We start from the raw sequence: 15,287 nt of genomic DNA on the forward strand, positions 1-15,287 counted from the left end.
GCCACAGGACTGGAAAAGGTCAGTTTTCATTCCAATCCAAAGAAAGGCAATGCCAAAGAATGCTCAAACTACCGCACAATTGCACTCATCTCACACACTAGTAAAGTAATGCTCAAAATTCTCCAAGCCAGGCTTCAGCAATATGTGAACCGTGAACTTCCTGATGTTCAAGCTGGTTTTAGAAAAGGCAGAGGAACCAGAGATCAAATTGCCAACATCCGCTGGATCATCGACAAAGCAATAGAGTTCCAGAAAACCATCTATTTCTGCTTTATTGACTATGCCAAAGCCTTTGACTATGTGGATCACAATAAACTGGAAAATTCTTCAAGAGATGGGAATACCAGACCACCTGACCTGTCTCTTGAGAAATCTGTATGCAGGTCAGAAAGCAGCAGTTAGAAATGGACATGGAACAACAGACTGGTTCCAAATAGGAAAAGGAGTACGTCAAGGCTATATACTGTCACCCTGCTTGTTTAACTTATATGCAGAGTACATCATGAGAAACGCTGGGCTGGAAGAATCACAAGCTGGAATCAAGACTGCTGGGAGAAATATTAATAACTTCAGATATGCAGATGACGCCACCCTTATGGCAGAAAAGTGAAGAGAAACTAAAAAGCCTCTTGATGAAAGTGAAAGTGAAGAGTGAAAAAGTTGGCCTAAATCTCAACATTCAGAAAACGAAGATCATGGCATCTGGTCCCATCACTTCATGGGAAATAGATGGGGAAACAGTGGAAACAGTGTCAGACTTTCTTTTTTGGGGACTCCAAAATCACTGCAGATGGTGACTGCAGCCATGAAATTAAAAGACGCTTACTCCTTGGAAGAAAAGTTATGACCAACCTAGACAGCATATTCAAAAGCAGAGACATTACTTTGCCAACAAAGGTCCGTCTAGTCAAGGCTATGGTTTTTCCTGTGGTCATGTATGTGAGAGTTGGACTGTGAAGAAGGCTGAGCGCCGAAGAATTGATGCTTTTGAACTGTGGTGTTGGAGAAGACTCTTGAGAGTCCCTTGGACTGCAAGGGGATCCAACCAGTCCATTCTGAAGGAGATCAGCCCTGGGATTTCTTTGGAAGGAATGATGCTAAAGCTGAAACTCCAGTACTTTGGCCACCTCATGTGAAGAGTTGACTCATTGGAAAAGACTTTGATGCTGGGAGAGATTGGGGGCAGGAGGAGAAGGGGACGACAGAGGATGAGATGGCTGGATGGCATCACTGACTCGATGGATTTGAATCTGAGTGAACTCTGGGAGTTGGTGATGGACAGGGAGGCCTGGCGTGCTGCGATTCATGGGGTCGCAAAGAGTCGGACATGACTGAGCGACTGAACTGAACTGAACTGAAAGGTCTTGCCAGGAATACGCAGGACCACATTTTCATTCTAATCATAGATGATGTGATATCTATGAAAGGGGCTGCTATACCCAAGGCGTGTGGAAATCTTGGGCTCCTGGTCCAAATTCTCTCTCAACTCTCATCTGGATTATTTCAATTGTCTCCTAACAGGTTTCCCTGCCTTTGCTCCTGTCCAATCTGAAGTCTATTCTCCACCCAACAGCCAAAATTACGGCTTTAAAACATATGCCAGTATTTTCAGTTAAAGACTGTGGTTGCCCACAGACATTTACTTTCTTCACCTGAAAAACCCATTAAAATGTAACAAGGTTTTTAAAAAATTGCTCAAACCAACAAAGAAAATAAGACAGGGGACTTCCCTGGTAGTCCACTGGCTAAGACTCTGTGCTCCCAATGCTGAGGGCCTGAGTGTAAACCCTGGTCAGGGAACTAGACCCCACATGCCACAACTAAAAGATTCCATGTGCTGTAACTAAGACCCACTGCAGCCAAGTAAATCAATAAATAATATTTTTAAAAAAAGAAGAAGAAAGAAGATAGGATGTGACAGCAACAACATTTTATTTAAGTGGTACCTGACTTAGTAGACTCAAGAAAACTATATCCTAAACTGGGAAGGAACCAGACTTTCAAGAAGCGGCGTCTCTTATGCCCTAGCCTGTTCGTCTTTTTCAGGAGGATTACTCTTTAGTATTTGATCTTTACACAAATTTCACAGTCAATCCATCTTTAATGTTTTCCAGTAAGTTTCACAATTTTCTTCAGATATGTCTTATAATGTCAAATTTATTTTTTCAAGCTTTGTAAACATATTTTTAAAGTCCTAGGAAAGTGAAAGTCACTTAGTTGTATCCGACTCTTTGCAACCCCACGGGCTATACAGTCTATGAATTCTCTAGGCCAGAATACTGAAGTGCGTAGCCTTTCCGTTCTCCAGGGGATCTTCCCAACCCAGGGATCAAGCTCAGGTCTCCTACACTGCAGGTGGATTCTTTACCAGCTGAGCTATCAGAGAAGCCTACACACTGTAACTAGAGTTGCCTCCACTCGCCCCAACTAGAGAAGCCAAAAATAAAATTTAAAAATATTTTTAAAAAATTATTTTGTTATCCGTAGCACACTGACAACTCATTCTGCTCTTCTTAAGAAAAAATTCTACCACCTTTTACAATGAGTTTTAAGTTTTTATCACTGAAATTTTACATTTAAGGAAACTGCATGTGTTAAGAACATAAAATCTAAGCTAGACAAATGCTTTGGGCCTTAGGTTTTACATTTGGAGGATATAACCAACCTGTGCTATCCAGATCATGAGGTAGTGAAAAGCCTAAGTTAAAGCCATTTGGAAGTACAGTGAAAATCATAATATATGAAAGCTTAAGCTTCTATTAAGACTAATCTTATCAATGATGCTTAGGAAAGACTGCAGAAATACATCCTGAAAAGTTTAAGAATCCAAAACATAAATATTTATTTCAATTCCCCACGTCCTCAATTCCCTGTATTACCAAACAAAAGAAATGTGAGAATTTCAGAAATCATACAAATATTTCAGGCCATGGCAATTACAAGGTTTATTTTATAGACAGAAACACAAAGAAATTTAATGAATACCTGTGGTTCAAAACCCATGTCAAACATTCTGTCTGCTTCATCTAAAACAACGTACGTCACTCTTCGAAGATTTGTAACCCGACCTAACATGAGGAAAAAAAATAAAGACAAGAAGAAAACTAAAAATCAGTCACAACTCATTTTATGACTACCAAAAACTTTAAAAAACTGTAAAGGGAACTAAAATGCCTGACCTAACCAGAGGGGCAAGTTAAGTATCTTTAAACAGTGAAAAGAAATTTTCGTTTACAATGTCTTAATCTAATGGTATATACTTTCTGACAATGGGTATATGAGGCCCTTTATTTTGTCAAACTCGTCTCTTGCATACCATCATAGGGCCTGAAGAACCTGTAAAATTCAGAAAACAGCCCTCTCCAAAACACATCATAAAACTAAGACTGAGATGGAGCATCGAGCCACATCAGCCATTATCTGACAGCATCACCTAGGAAAAAACATATTAGAGATTACAGCGTATGTGTGGAAAGCAAGTTCCAGTGCTAACTACTTCAGACGCAGAAAATCTCTCTTTACTTTATGTAGTACATAACCTACTTACATGTAGTTAGGAGCTTCTAATGAGCATGTCAAAACATAATAAGAAGCTATTCAATACCATTAGGTAATTAACATATTACACAAAAATTTAAGAAATCAAATATATTATATTACAAAGATACACTTTACAAATTCAATTTCACTAAGTGCTCCCACTGGTTTAAATAAATGCAACTGGCTTCTTAGCCAGAGAAAACTAAACACATACACAGGAAACCCTTTATAAAGGATTAACACAAGCATTTCTATCAATTGTTGATTCAATCACCTGGCAAAAACATGTATGAAATATTTATTAAATATAAACCAAAAGGACAGATAAAGGGAAAAGGTAAAATTAATCAAGATGAATTTCAGGATACTTAATGCAGCATTGAGAAAAAACAAGGAATTATTTTATCAGCATTCAGCCCAAAACATTTCATATGCTGTACAAGCACAATGACTTATCAATATCAGTATCACTTTACCAACTTTATGTAGAATTAGAATTAAATGAACACAGAAATCCAAGCAAAATGCTATTAGAAACATGCACTACTCAAAGTTTTAAATACTCTACTATATATATATACTGAATATACAATGGAAACCTTTGAAAGCATTTTCTTCAAAAAAAACAGAAATGTGCCAAAATAAATGCTTTCTAATATTTAAGTACTCCATACTAACATGTGCAGCCCCAATTAGTTTCGCACGATTGGGAACAGCTTTAAATTACCTACCTTTGATGGTTTAAGTCTCGGAAGCCCAGTTCTATAAATCTTGAAGGGCCTTTCTCCACAGAAGTTAAATAATGTCAACAGTTTAGTAACAGTTTTGATAGGGAATAATTTAACAAAGCACAATATTTGAGCTAAAAACATGCAATATTTACAAAAGATAAATGTCCTTGAAGCTGCAATATCTTAATTTATCTAGTATTGTAAGAAAATACTAGCTTCTAAGGAGAAAAAATTTAAATTGTACAATTAAAAAAACATAGTCCCCTACCCTTTCAAAAGCAAAGGTAGGCCAAAATCAGATTAAGCGCTTTAAAAAAAAAAAACATCAGATGGAGTGGTTGTCAAAAAAAATTTTTAATTACACTGCGAAAATATTATTATCAACACTTGCAGCAATAAGCTTGTTACAATATAAATTTTAAGATATTACAGCTTTAAGAAGAAATGTAGAAAGAAACCCTTTGGTGGTTTCTTGTATCTGCTTTAACAGAAATGTACATAATTCAAAAAGGAGAAAAGACAACCAAAAAATAAATAAACAAATAAAAACAAAGCAAAAACCTATCCCCAACTTACCACTATTAGCTGCTAACATGTCAATCATTCGACCAGGTGTACAAACAATAATTTCAGCACCTCTTTTCAGCTCAGCAATCTAATAAAAAAAGATGAAATTTTATACTCTATTTATCACTAATGCCTCTTCACAGACTTGAAAATACTGCCTGAGGTCCTTGCAGAGCTCCATAAGATAAGATAGCCAGGTCTGATCAGAAGATATCAAAGCCTCTTACTTAATTCTTTGGAATGTGGGAGAACTACTAAAGGAATAGGTAGCAGCAACAAGACCACACGGTGCTGTAACTCTGAAATCAATGAAAATCAGAGAATTTTACCAATTTTAATTTGACACGATTCCTCAAAACCAAGAAAGGAACATGAGAGCAATAAGTAAAGAAATGTAAAAGGTCAATGGTTTTCAAATTCAGAGGTGTTTCCATTAATGAATTACGAAATCAGTTTAAGTCACAAACTGTTTTTGAAACAAAGTAAAATGGAAAACACCAAACTATGTAAGATATCATAAAACTTTAACTTCTATATAAATATGCAGGCATGTACCAGCTTACTTAGTAAATGTATTTCTTAACCATAGTTTATGGCAAAAAAAATTGACAAAGATAAACTCAGAAAACTAAGTGCAAAGTTTAAAAATAGCACTGGGATAACAAAAGCAAATATTCCCAAAATGTATCTAAAAATTTGAGAAAATTAAGTCCTTAAGAAGGGTTTTCGGGTTAAATATGCTCAGAAAATGTCATTTATCCCTTTTGCCAGCATCACAATATGCACTAGCTTTTTAACAACTATGCAGTCTTGCAGGAAAGATTTAATTTTGCAGTTTAACATTTCCAAAACTTAATCTCACCAGCTTTTTTTCCTTCTTCTAGTTAAAGCAAAATATCTGATGGCTATCATTCTTTAGAAGACACACAGAAAAATGCCAAGCTAAAGATTGGAGTGAATGAAGGTATGTTTAAATAATTCTCCCTAAAATCATTTAGGAATGCAAATGAAACTCTGATATTAGTATATCACACTCAACACCACCTTTTAAAGATGTCACTTAGATGTCATTAAAGAATAAATGCTGGTCCAGGAATCATAACAACTCGGTTCTAAGACAAAGTCTTTTTAAGTTAAAGACTTCGGTCAACTTAACCTTTCTGAACATCTGTAAAATGAAAAAACTATCTGCTTCCTTGAGGAGGGAAAGGCAAAGAAGCATGGTAAAGCTAAGATATGAAAATGACTCAAAAATTCTAAAATATAACTTTAACATAATTCATTCTTATTATCACACTTCTTTTTAAGATTTTAGAAGCAATCATTATAGAAAACACTAGAACAAATAATTTCTACATTATTAAATCATTCAATTCCAAAAAACCGAAAAAACTGAATGTTTCTTTTATACCAACCTGCTCACTAATTCCTGTTCCTCCATAAACACAGACCACTCTAAGGCCCAAGGTCTTCGAAAACTTCTTACATTCTTTAGTAATTTGTAAAGCCAGTTCTCGAGTTGGAGTCATGATGACAGCTGAAAAGATAAATATGTCAAAAGCCTAACCACCAAAATTCTTGAGGCTAATCTTTAAAGTGTTAAATTTAACCTCTGCAGTCAAGTTCAGAGCTTAGTCTAATTTTTGTTTTAATTTGTTTTATGTACCTCTGAAAATCCTATTTCAAAAGTCTTATAATAGCAGAGACTGTGGTGAAGGATAATTTTAAACAGATTTTAAGAACATGCTATAGGAAGATAAATGAGAGTTAAATGCCTTACTCAACCATCAGGAAAATACTTGGTCGAAAAGAACGCAAATCAGTCTCAACTGCAAATCACAGAGCAAAGATAATCAAGTGACTCACTGTGCTGCAGAGCCATGTCGTGGCTTCCGGAAACAACCTGGGTCTGAGGGGCACAGACAGAGGAGAAACATACTGTGCCCTCTGTTGCCAAAAGAGGAGCTGAACAACTTTCCAAAACCCTATTCAAATTTGGAGAAGAGATCTCTGCCAAATGAATCAAGAAAACTGAATCTGAAGACCTAATCCTGAATGAAACGCTGGCACTATAGCCTTTTAAGGCCAAAAAAAAAAACAAAAACAAAAATACACTTCCCTACGATCTTCTATGTTGAGTTTATAGATCCACGAATATGGGCTAAGAACAAACCTCAACATAAATAAACAGATAGATGCACGAGGATTCTACCTGCCGAGTCAGAGTTTAAAAATTGAGCTGTGCCAGGAGAGGCTGTTTTTGTACTTCTGAGATGTCACTCCAGAGCTCTGAAGAGTCTCACTCCATCTGCTGGTAAGGGGAAATCAGCCCCAAAGTGCCAAATTTATAGAGGAACTGTACATAAAGACATCTTTATTGTTACACTTATTACAAAGCATCAGGTCTTTCTGATTAACTGACAAAAGTTGTTATCTGAAAACATAGTTTAATGAAAGGAACTGTACCTATTGGCCCCTCTCCTTCTTCTAAAGACCTCTGATCCATGATGTGTCTAAACATGGGCAACAGAAAGGCAATCGTCTTTCCACTTCCTGTCTTGGCAATACCAATCAAATCTCGTCCAGACATTATCGCAGGAATCGCCTGGGTTTGGATTGGAGTGGGCTTTTCATAACCATGCCTTAAAAAGCAAACCATAGGAAGACAACAATAAGGACTGTGGTGATCTTCGGGCTCTCAAACTGTAAGTTTTCCAAAATGTATATCCATATAATGAAATTTTTATTTGGCAAAAAGGAATGAAGTCCTCATTCTACATCATGGATGATGTAGAAATATTTGAAAATACTATGTTAATTGGAAGAAGCCAGTCACAAAGGACTATATATAAGTATGATCTAATTTATATGAATTGTCTAGAATACACAAATCTATAAAAAGTAGTAGGTAAGAGACTACCTTGTGTGGAGAAGAGAGAAAAATGAATATTAATAGATCTAGGCCTCTTTTGGGTTTGATGAAAATGTTCTAAAATTAGATTATGGTAATGTCTACACAACTTCATAAATATACTGAAAATCGTAAACTAAAGGGTAAACTTTATGGGATGTAAATCATATCTAGAGAAAGCTGTTTAACAAAAAATCAATATTTTCCATTAGAGTAAAAATGTAAGCAAAGGAATTATTTGTGTAACAGGTTATTTTCAGTAGCAAGATATTGAAAAATGTGGACAACCGCTCAACACTTACTTTTTTAGAGAATTTAAGATCTTCATAGAAATTCCACACTGAACCCAAGATTTAATTGGTTTGGGGCAACCTTTACCCTTGACAGTAATGCCCTCCATTTCCAACCGAAATACATTCACCTCTACAAAACAAAATCCAGATTAAAAACTCTTAAATATTGTTCTGTTAGTGCCCTCTACTTTTCAATGAGGCATGGCTGGATTAAGAATCAATTATTTTTTAGTGTTCCCAAAGATAATTCCATATAGAAGCTCCATGACAATGCACTGAACAGCTCTGACAAAGTGATTACTGTTGCAACCAACTAGGAACAAAAGAAACACCCCAATTTCTACAATTTGGCTTTTATTTTGACTTAAATTCTAACAGCAATAAAAGAACAGTGATTCACAAGTAATACAACCACTTGTTCTTTAAGCAAGGGTTGCCCAGATCATGCTTTTTCCGTCAATATCACACAGATTCATATTGGTTTCTAATTCTCAAATAAGAGAAAAACATAACAATACTCTACTTGCTAACTTCACATGAAGAGTATTTTCAACCCTAAAAAGCTCAACTATGTAAGCCAAACTAATTTTTGCTCATTTTTTTAAAATGTTTCCCCAAACATACTAATTTCTAACTATTCCTAATCTTTGTGGATGTAGTAGTCTCACTCTCTAGAATGATTTCTCATGTTCTAGTTCACTCTCATTTCTCCAAGTAAGTCAGGCACATTTCTCCTACTCACCCATCAACTTACAGGCCTATCAACATGCCTCCCAGGCAAGGTGAAGTGTATTTCCCCTATCCCCAAAATAACCAATAAATGAATAAACAAATTTTACCCTCTTGAGACATTTTTGCCAATTCTGGAACTTCAACATAGAAGTTTTTTCTGAATGGTTCATATTCAATTTTTCCATGATCCACTGGTTCGAGAAGCTTTCTCTGCTTTGTCTGGTAACCTGTAAGAGCTGTCTGAAGATCAACTTCTTCCTCCTCTGAAGAATACTGTAACAAAAAGAGAAAAATTAAGAGCTAAATCTATTACTATCTTCCTATGGGAAGAAATATTCCTAACTTTAAAAATGTTCCACTCCTAGAAAATATTCTTTTCCTCTTCTTTTATTTCCTGAACTTTCCAACTTAGCTTATTTTTTCTTTGCCATCATAGAAAGCTTTAGTAACAATATAAAACTAAAACAAAAAACTAATTCTAACATAGCTTTAATGAAGTTCTGCTATAGTTTTCTCTATATAAATCATTACAATGAAAATAGTAAAAAATTTCATTCTGTCACTTCATTTCTTCTCTCCCTATTCTACATCTGGGATGTACTGATGAGGGACAGGGATGAATCAAAATTTGGCCTACATATGTGCAGCAATACAGATGAACCCAGACAACATCATACCATGTGGAGTCAGTCAGAGAAAGACAAATACTATATGATATCACTTGAATGTGCAATCAAAAAAATACTACAAATGCATTTATTTTCAAAACAGAAACAGACTCACAGACATAGAAAACAAACTTCTGGCCACCAAAGGGGACTAGGAAGGGGGAGGGATAAATTAGGAATGTGGGATTAATAGATACAAACTACTATACATAAAATAAGCAGCAAGGATTTACTGTAAAATGCTGGAGACCTGGGTTCAATCCCTAGGTCAGAAAGATCCCGTGGAGAAGGGAATGGCTATCCACTCTAGTATTCGTGCCTGGAGAAATCCATGGACAGAGGAGCCTGGTGGGCTACAGTCCATGGGATAGCAAAGAGTCCGACATACTGAATGACTAACATTTTCACTTTTCACACTTTCAAAGGGAATTACATGCAATATCTTGTAATAACTTATAATGAAAAAGAATCTAAAAATATGTATGTGTGTGTATAACTGAATCACTTTGCTGTACACTTGAAACTAACACTGTATTGCAAATCAACTCTACTTCAATTTAAAAAAAAGTAGGTATACAAGAAGTCAAAGAGGTTAAAATGTTCTACCAGTTTGGATAACTGGCTACAATACTGTTGAGAAAAGCAAGAATTTCTCCCAAGAGTACACTGTGTAACTGAAAAACACACCTCCATCAATGCTTCCTTAGAAATACTCATAGGATGGTATCACGTGCTATGTGCTCAGTCGTGTCCAACTCTCTGTGATCCCACGGACCATAGCCCACTAGGCTCCCTTGTCCACAGAATTCTCCAGGCAAGAATACTGGAGTGGGCTGCTGTTTTGTGAACAAAGTTAAAAATTAAAGAATTACCTCCATGGCATCCTGGTCATTCTCCATTAGCTCACCTTTCTTCTTATCAGAATCTACGACTGCTTTTTTGGTTGTGACAACTGTGACAACTTTTGTGACCGTTGGCCCAGACTTCTAAAAAAAGAACATGAAATATTTTGCTAAAGTTGAAACACAAAGTGTAAACCAAATGAAACGATAACTGTAACAATTTATAATTTGAATTAACTTAGTTGTCAGTGACTACTAATGCAAAAGCAAACAGTAGCCCACTTTCTCCTTAAATTTAAAAATGTAATACAACAGCATTATATTTCCTAACACATTAACACGCAGGTAATTAGGTATGTAGTATGTAATTTTATATAATATTATGTAACATAATATATTTTAAAAATACTATTAAATAGTACTTTTCACTCATTCCACAAACCAAATACTATCCCAGGATCTTAAGATGAATCAATAAACAAAACAGGTAAAGATCACTGCTCTTGGGAAGATTTTAGAACAAAGAAGGAACAAACAAACACAACACTGAATTATACCATTTGTCAATAAATTCTATTAAGAAAAAGAAAACCTAGACTAAAGAGGATCAGGAGTATAAAATATGGGAGTGTTGGAAAAGGACCTACTGAGAAAGTAACAAGCAAGCAAAAACACTAAACAAAGATGATAATAGTAATGATGACTCTAAAAGGACATTTGCAGTTAAAATTTGCTAGTATCTCTGCTCTTCAGAAAAAGCACAGACACTTCTGAGATGCAGAAGGAAACAAAATCATTAACTTTATAAAGCCATGCAAGCCAATAGTAGGTCAATGCAACAATGAATTCAAGTTATTCAACTAGGAATATAAATCTTTAAAAATAAAATAGGGAAAAAAATCCCATACCTTTTCATTTCCCCCACCACCTTTCACACTTCTCATATTAAACTTTTTTACTTCCTCTTTCACTTCTTCCATGTAAGCATCTAATGGATCTAACTCCTCACCCTCCATTTCATTTCCTTCCTTTTCAGCCTCTGCAGGATCATCTTCATCATCTAAAATATCAGAACACACTTTGAATATGTGTTTCAAAAGGGATTATTTCACAATCAGACCACGCCCCTATTAAAAAGCCTTTTCTCTTAACTACCCAAATACCTTCCTTATCAATTAACCCAGGCACAATAGTTCAAATACTCATACTGGCAAGGTTTTAAATCAAACAAGCATTAGTTTTGAATAAGAGTAATAATAAAAGAAATAAATGATAAACTATTAAACTGAAAAGAAGAAACACTAATACGTCTAAAAAATGGATCTCTGATATTATTTTACAACTACACTAATAGAAGCAAAACTAAAAACTTTGCTAAAAGGATATGTTTATTTCTCTTCTTTCAATCACTTTTCTTTAATCACAGGAAGAAAAAATTAATAGCATATTGGAGCCCACCAGGCTCCTCCATCCACGGGATTTTCCAGGCAAGAGTACTGGAGTGGGTTGCCATTGCCTTCTCCGAAAGACAATCTCATGTTTTTTACATAACTATCATCAGGGAAGCCTGGTATGTTGCAGTCCATGGGCTCACAGAGTCAGACACAACTTAGTGACTGAACAACAATATCACCACCATTTAAAGACATAATCCATTAATCTATTTAGAACAAAACACCCTGTTGAACTTTCATAGAAAATGAAAAATTCACAGGGATTTTAACAAAAAAAAATGGAGCAAAATTCCCTTTTCCTATAAAATCTCATTATTCCACTTAACTAACATCTTACACATCAAAATCAGTTGTGAAGTTGCATTTAGTTGCACTGAGCAGCTTCAGTTGCATTCAACAAATTCTGATATATTCTCTTTCATTTTTATTCTGCTACAAATATTTTCTAATTTTCCTTATTATGATTCCTTAGATACAACCATCACTTAAAAGTGGACATTTTCTATCCAAATACATGGAGTTTTTAAAGTATCCTTGATATTAATTTCTCATTTTGAAACTAATTTCTCATTTACTTGCTTTCTTCGTTGCAATCACTCTCTGTTTCTTCAGTCTCTTAACTTTATTGAGACTTTCAATGATCATGTCAAAATTCTCTCTTGGTAAATGTCACACTGCACTTGAAATATGTTTGTTATTTTCAAAAATCTTTGAATATTGATTTCTAATATAATTTCACCATAAGAGAACAGACTGTATGATTTTAATACCTGTAGACTATGAAATTTTTGCACTTTGCTTTATGTCCCTGGATATGTTCCAGTGTCCCCTGGTTCACAGTCTATGGAAACTTGAATAGAATTTGTATCCAGCTTTGGTGTGAAAACTGTATAAATCTTAATTATGTTGAATTGGTTCATAGTGCTTTTGAGGTCTACTATATCCTTCTACTTTTCTGTCTATTCATTCCATTAACTTTTGAGAGTTTGATATTGAAACTCCAACTAAAAACCTTAATTTATCTACTTAAAAATAATTGTAATATATAGTGGAAATATATGTAACTTTTTCCTGTATTTTCCAAGTCTCCTATAAATGTACTATCATAGTTTCATAATTAAAAAAAAAATAATCAAGATGTACAGGGGAAATGTTGCTCTTCTAAGTTAGGAAAAAAATCAGAGGAACTTGGAAACATGCCCTTAACTTACCCTCACTACTAACATCTGAAGTGAAATAATTAAAGAGCTATTTACTGACTGCCCATAAGCATCCAACTCTCCACTCTAAAGTAAAATCAGTGATCCTTACTGCACGCTACTCTACAATTAAAACTTTAAATATGAAAAGGGGCATTGAAAAACCTCAAAATAAATCTAGTGACTCCATTTCTAGGTATAAACCCAAAAGAACTGAAAGTTGGGATTCAATCAAATATGCACACACCAACACTCACAGAAGCATTATTCGCAATAGTCAAAAGACGGAAACAACTTATATAGGCAACAACAGGTGAATAGGTAAACAAAATGTGGTATATACATACAACGTAATACTATCAGACTTAAAAGGGAAGGAAATTATGATATAGACTACAACATGGATGAACCTTGAAAACACTTTGCTAAATAAAATAAGCCTAGTCATAAGACAAATATTACACGATTCCATTTATTAAGGTACCTAGAATAAGTAAATTCACAGAATCAGAAAGTAGATTAGATGTTATGAGAAATGAAAAGGTAGGGGGAGGCAGGATAGAGAATTACTGTTGAATAAGGCAGAGTTTTTGTTTGGAATGATGAATACTGTTGAATAAGGCAGTTTTGTTTGGAATTTTGTTTGGAAAGTTCTGGAAATGGGCAGTTGTGATGGCTGCACAACACTGTGAATTTGCTTAATATCACTGAACTGTACACTTAAAAATGGTTAAAATAGTAAATATGTGTATTTTTTCACAATAAAAAATAGTCTATCACTTATAATCCTAGAATATTCTACATGAATTGTTATTTAGGCTATTAGTAAACAAATGAATATACCATCATCATCTTCTAAACTCCACTTTTTCCCTTGTTTCATCTCTTCGATTTCCTTTTTCAGTTCCCCTATGTTTTCCATGGCCTTTTTACGTTGTTCTTCTCGCCATTTTTCTACTCTTTCTTTTCGCTTTCTCATTTCTTCTTCTAGCTTATTCTGGTCAAAGTTCTTGGGGTGAAAATAAAAAATAGAAGAAAATAAGGATCAACAGTTTTACTCCTACTGACACTCCAAATAACTTTTTCAAAGTATAAAAAAAGAGAAGGAAAAACAGGTGTCTACACAAAACTCCTAAATTCTGACCAGATTTAGATTACACATCTTTTTAATATATTAAGGAATAAACTAACAAAATGAAATCACAATCAAAAGTATCTTCAACTAATAAACCAGAAAAGTGAAGTCACTCAGTCGTGTCCGACTCTTTGTGACCCCATGGACTGTAGCCTACCAGGCTCCCCCTTCCACGGGATTTTCCAGGCAAGAATACTGGAGGGGGTTGCCATTTCCTCCTCCAGGCGATCATCCCAACCCAGGGATTGAACCCAGGTTTCCCGCATTGTAGGCAAACGCTTTACCACCCATGCCATCAGGGAAGCCAAACACAAACTTCAAATACTATAACTTACTCTCCTTTTAGTTACTACCAATATGCACACATGAACTCAACTTCTCCGTCAAAGTGGAAACTAAAAGAACTGGCAAGCAAAGTCCCCTAATTATTACTCTCAACTGTAAATCCTTTAAACTTCTCCAAGACTGCCTCCATGAGAAGGATTTTTTATCACAATTTTCTATTTCAAACGAGTGAGTAAATGAAAATTATTTATCAAAATCTTTAAGAAGTTCTGATCTTTTAGCCTTTAGGTCTAAGTTTTCTAGGAACAGCCATTCTAAAGCTTGTATCATGATTATCAACAATACTCTTCAAAGGAAAGACAAATCATTTTCACAGTCAAGGACTTAAAGATTAAGCATCATAAATATCAAAATTTTATACATGCTGCTGCTGCTGCTGCTAAGTCGCTACAGTCATGTCCAACTCTGTGTGACCCATAGACGGCAGCCCACCAGGCTCCCCCGTCCCTGGGATTCTCCAGGCAAGAACACTGGAGTGGGTTGCCATTTCCTTCTCCAATGCATCAAAGTGAAAAGTGAAGTTGCTCAGTCGTGTCCGACTCCTAGCGACCCCATGGACTGCAGCCTACCAGGCTTCTCTGTCCATGCTACAATTATATAAACAGGTATAGAAACACACATGTAAAAAAAGTCAAACAAAATACTAATAAACTGCAATGATGATGGCGTTTGGGTATCTAGAATTACAGAGAATTATTTCTGACTTTCCAAGTATTTTATAATATGGTTATATTTATATTTTTAAAATAAATTTATTTCTTAAACAAACAAAACCTGTGTCCCTGAATTTACATCCTTCATAATTCCATACTCTCTGAAGATGACCCCCAGAAAGCTTATGTTTTTTTGTCAAGGTCACCCAGTCATTCC

The 15,287-nt window shown here is 35.2% G+C and overlaps 1 protein-coding gene across 1 annotated transcript in view; it reads right to left on the reverse strand.

Annotated features, from left to right (window-relative positions):
- DDX46 (DEAD-box helicase 46) overlaps window positions 1–15,287 on the reverse strand; it is a 48,555-nt gene that overhangs the window by 23,693 nt on the left and 9,575 nt on the right. Inside the window, exons 5-13 of the mRNA XM_040240077.1 lie at window positions 13,781–13,946; window positions 11,193–11,344; window positions 10,315–10,428; window positions 8,882–9,047; window positions 8,052–8,172; window positions 7,305–7,480; window positions 6,254–6,375; window positions 4,848–4,926; window positions 2,986–3,068 (exon numbers count right to left, since the gene is read on the reverse strand). Coding sequence (XP_040096011.1) covers window positions 2,986–3,068; window positions 4,848–4,926; window positions 6,254–6,375; window positions 7,305–7,480; window positions 8,052–8,172; window positions 8,882–9,047; window positions 10,315–10,428; window positions 11,193–11,344; window positions 13,781–13,946 — 1,179 coding nt within the window. The remainder of the gene's footprint in view (window positions 1–2,985; window positions 3,069–4,847; window positions 4,927–6,253; window positions 6,376–7,304; window positions 7,481–8,051; window positions 8,173–8,881; window positions 9,048–10,314; window positions 10,429–11,192; window positions 11,345–13,780; window positions 13,947–15,287) is intronic.

The sequence above is a fragment of the Oryx dammah genome, unplaced genomic scaffold, assembly GCF_014754425.2.
Source record: "Oryx dammah isolate SB20612 unplaced genomic scaffold, SCBI_Odam_1.1 HiC_scaffold_5, whole genome shotgun sequence".
Lineage (NCBI taxonomy): Eukaryota > Metazoa > Chordata > Mammalia > Artiodactyla > Bovidae > Oryx > Oryx dammah.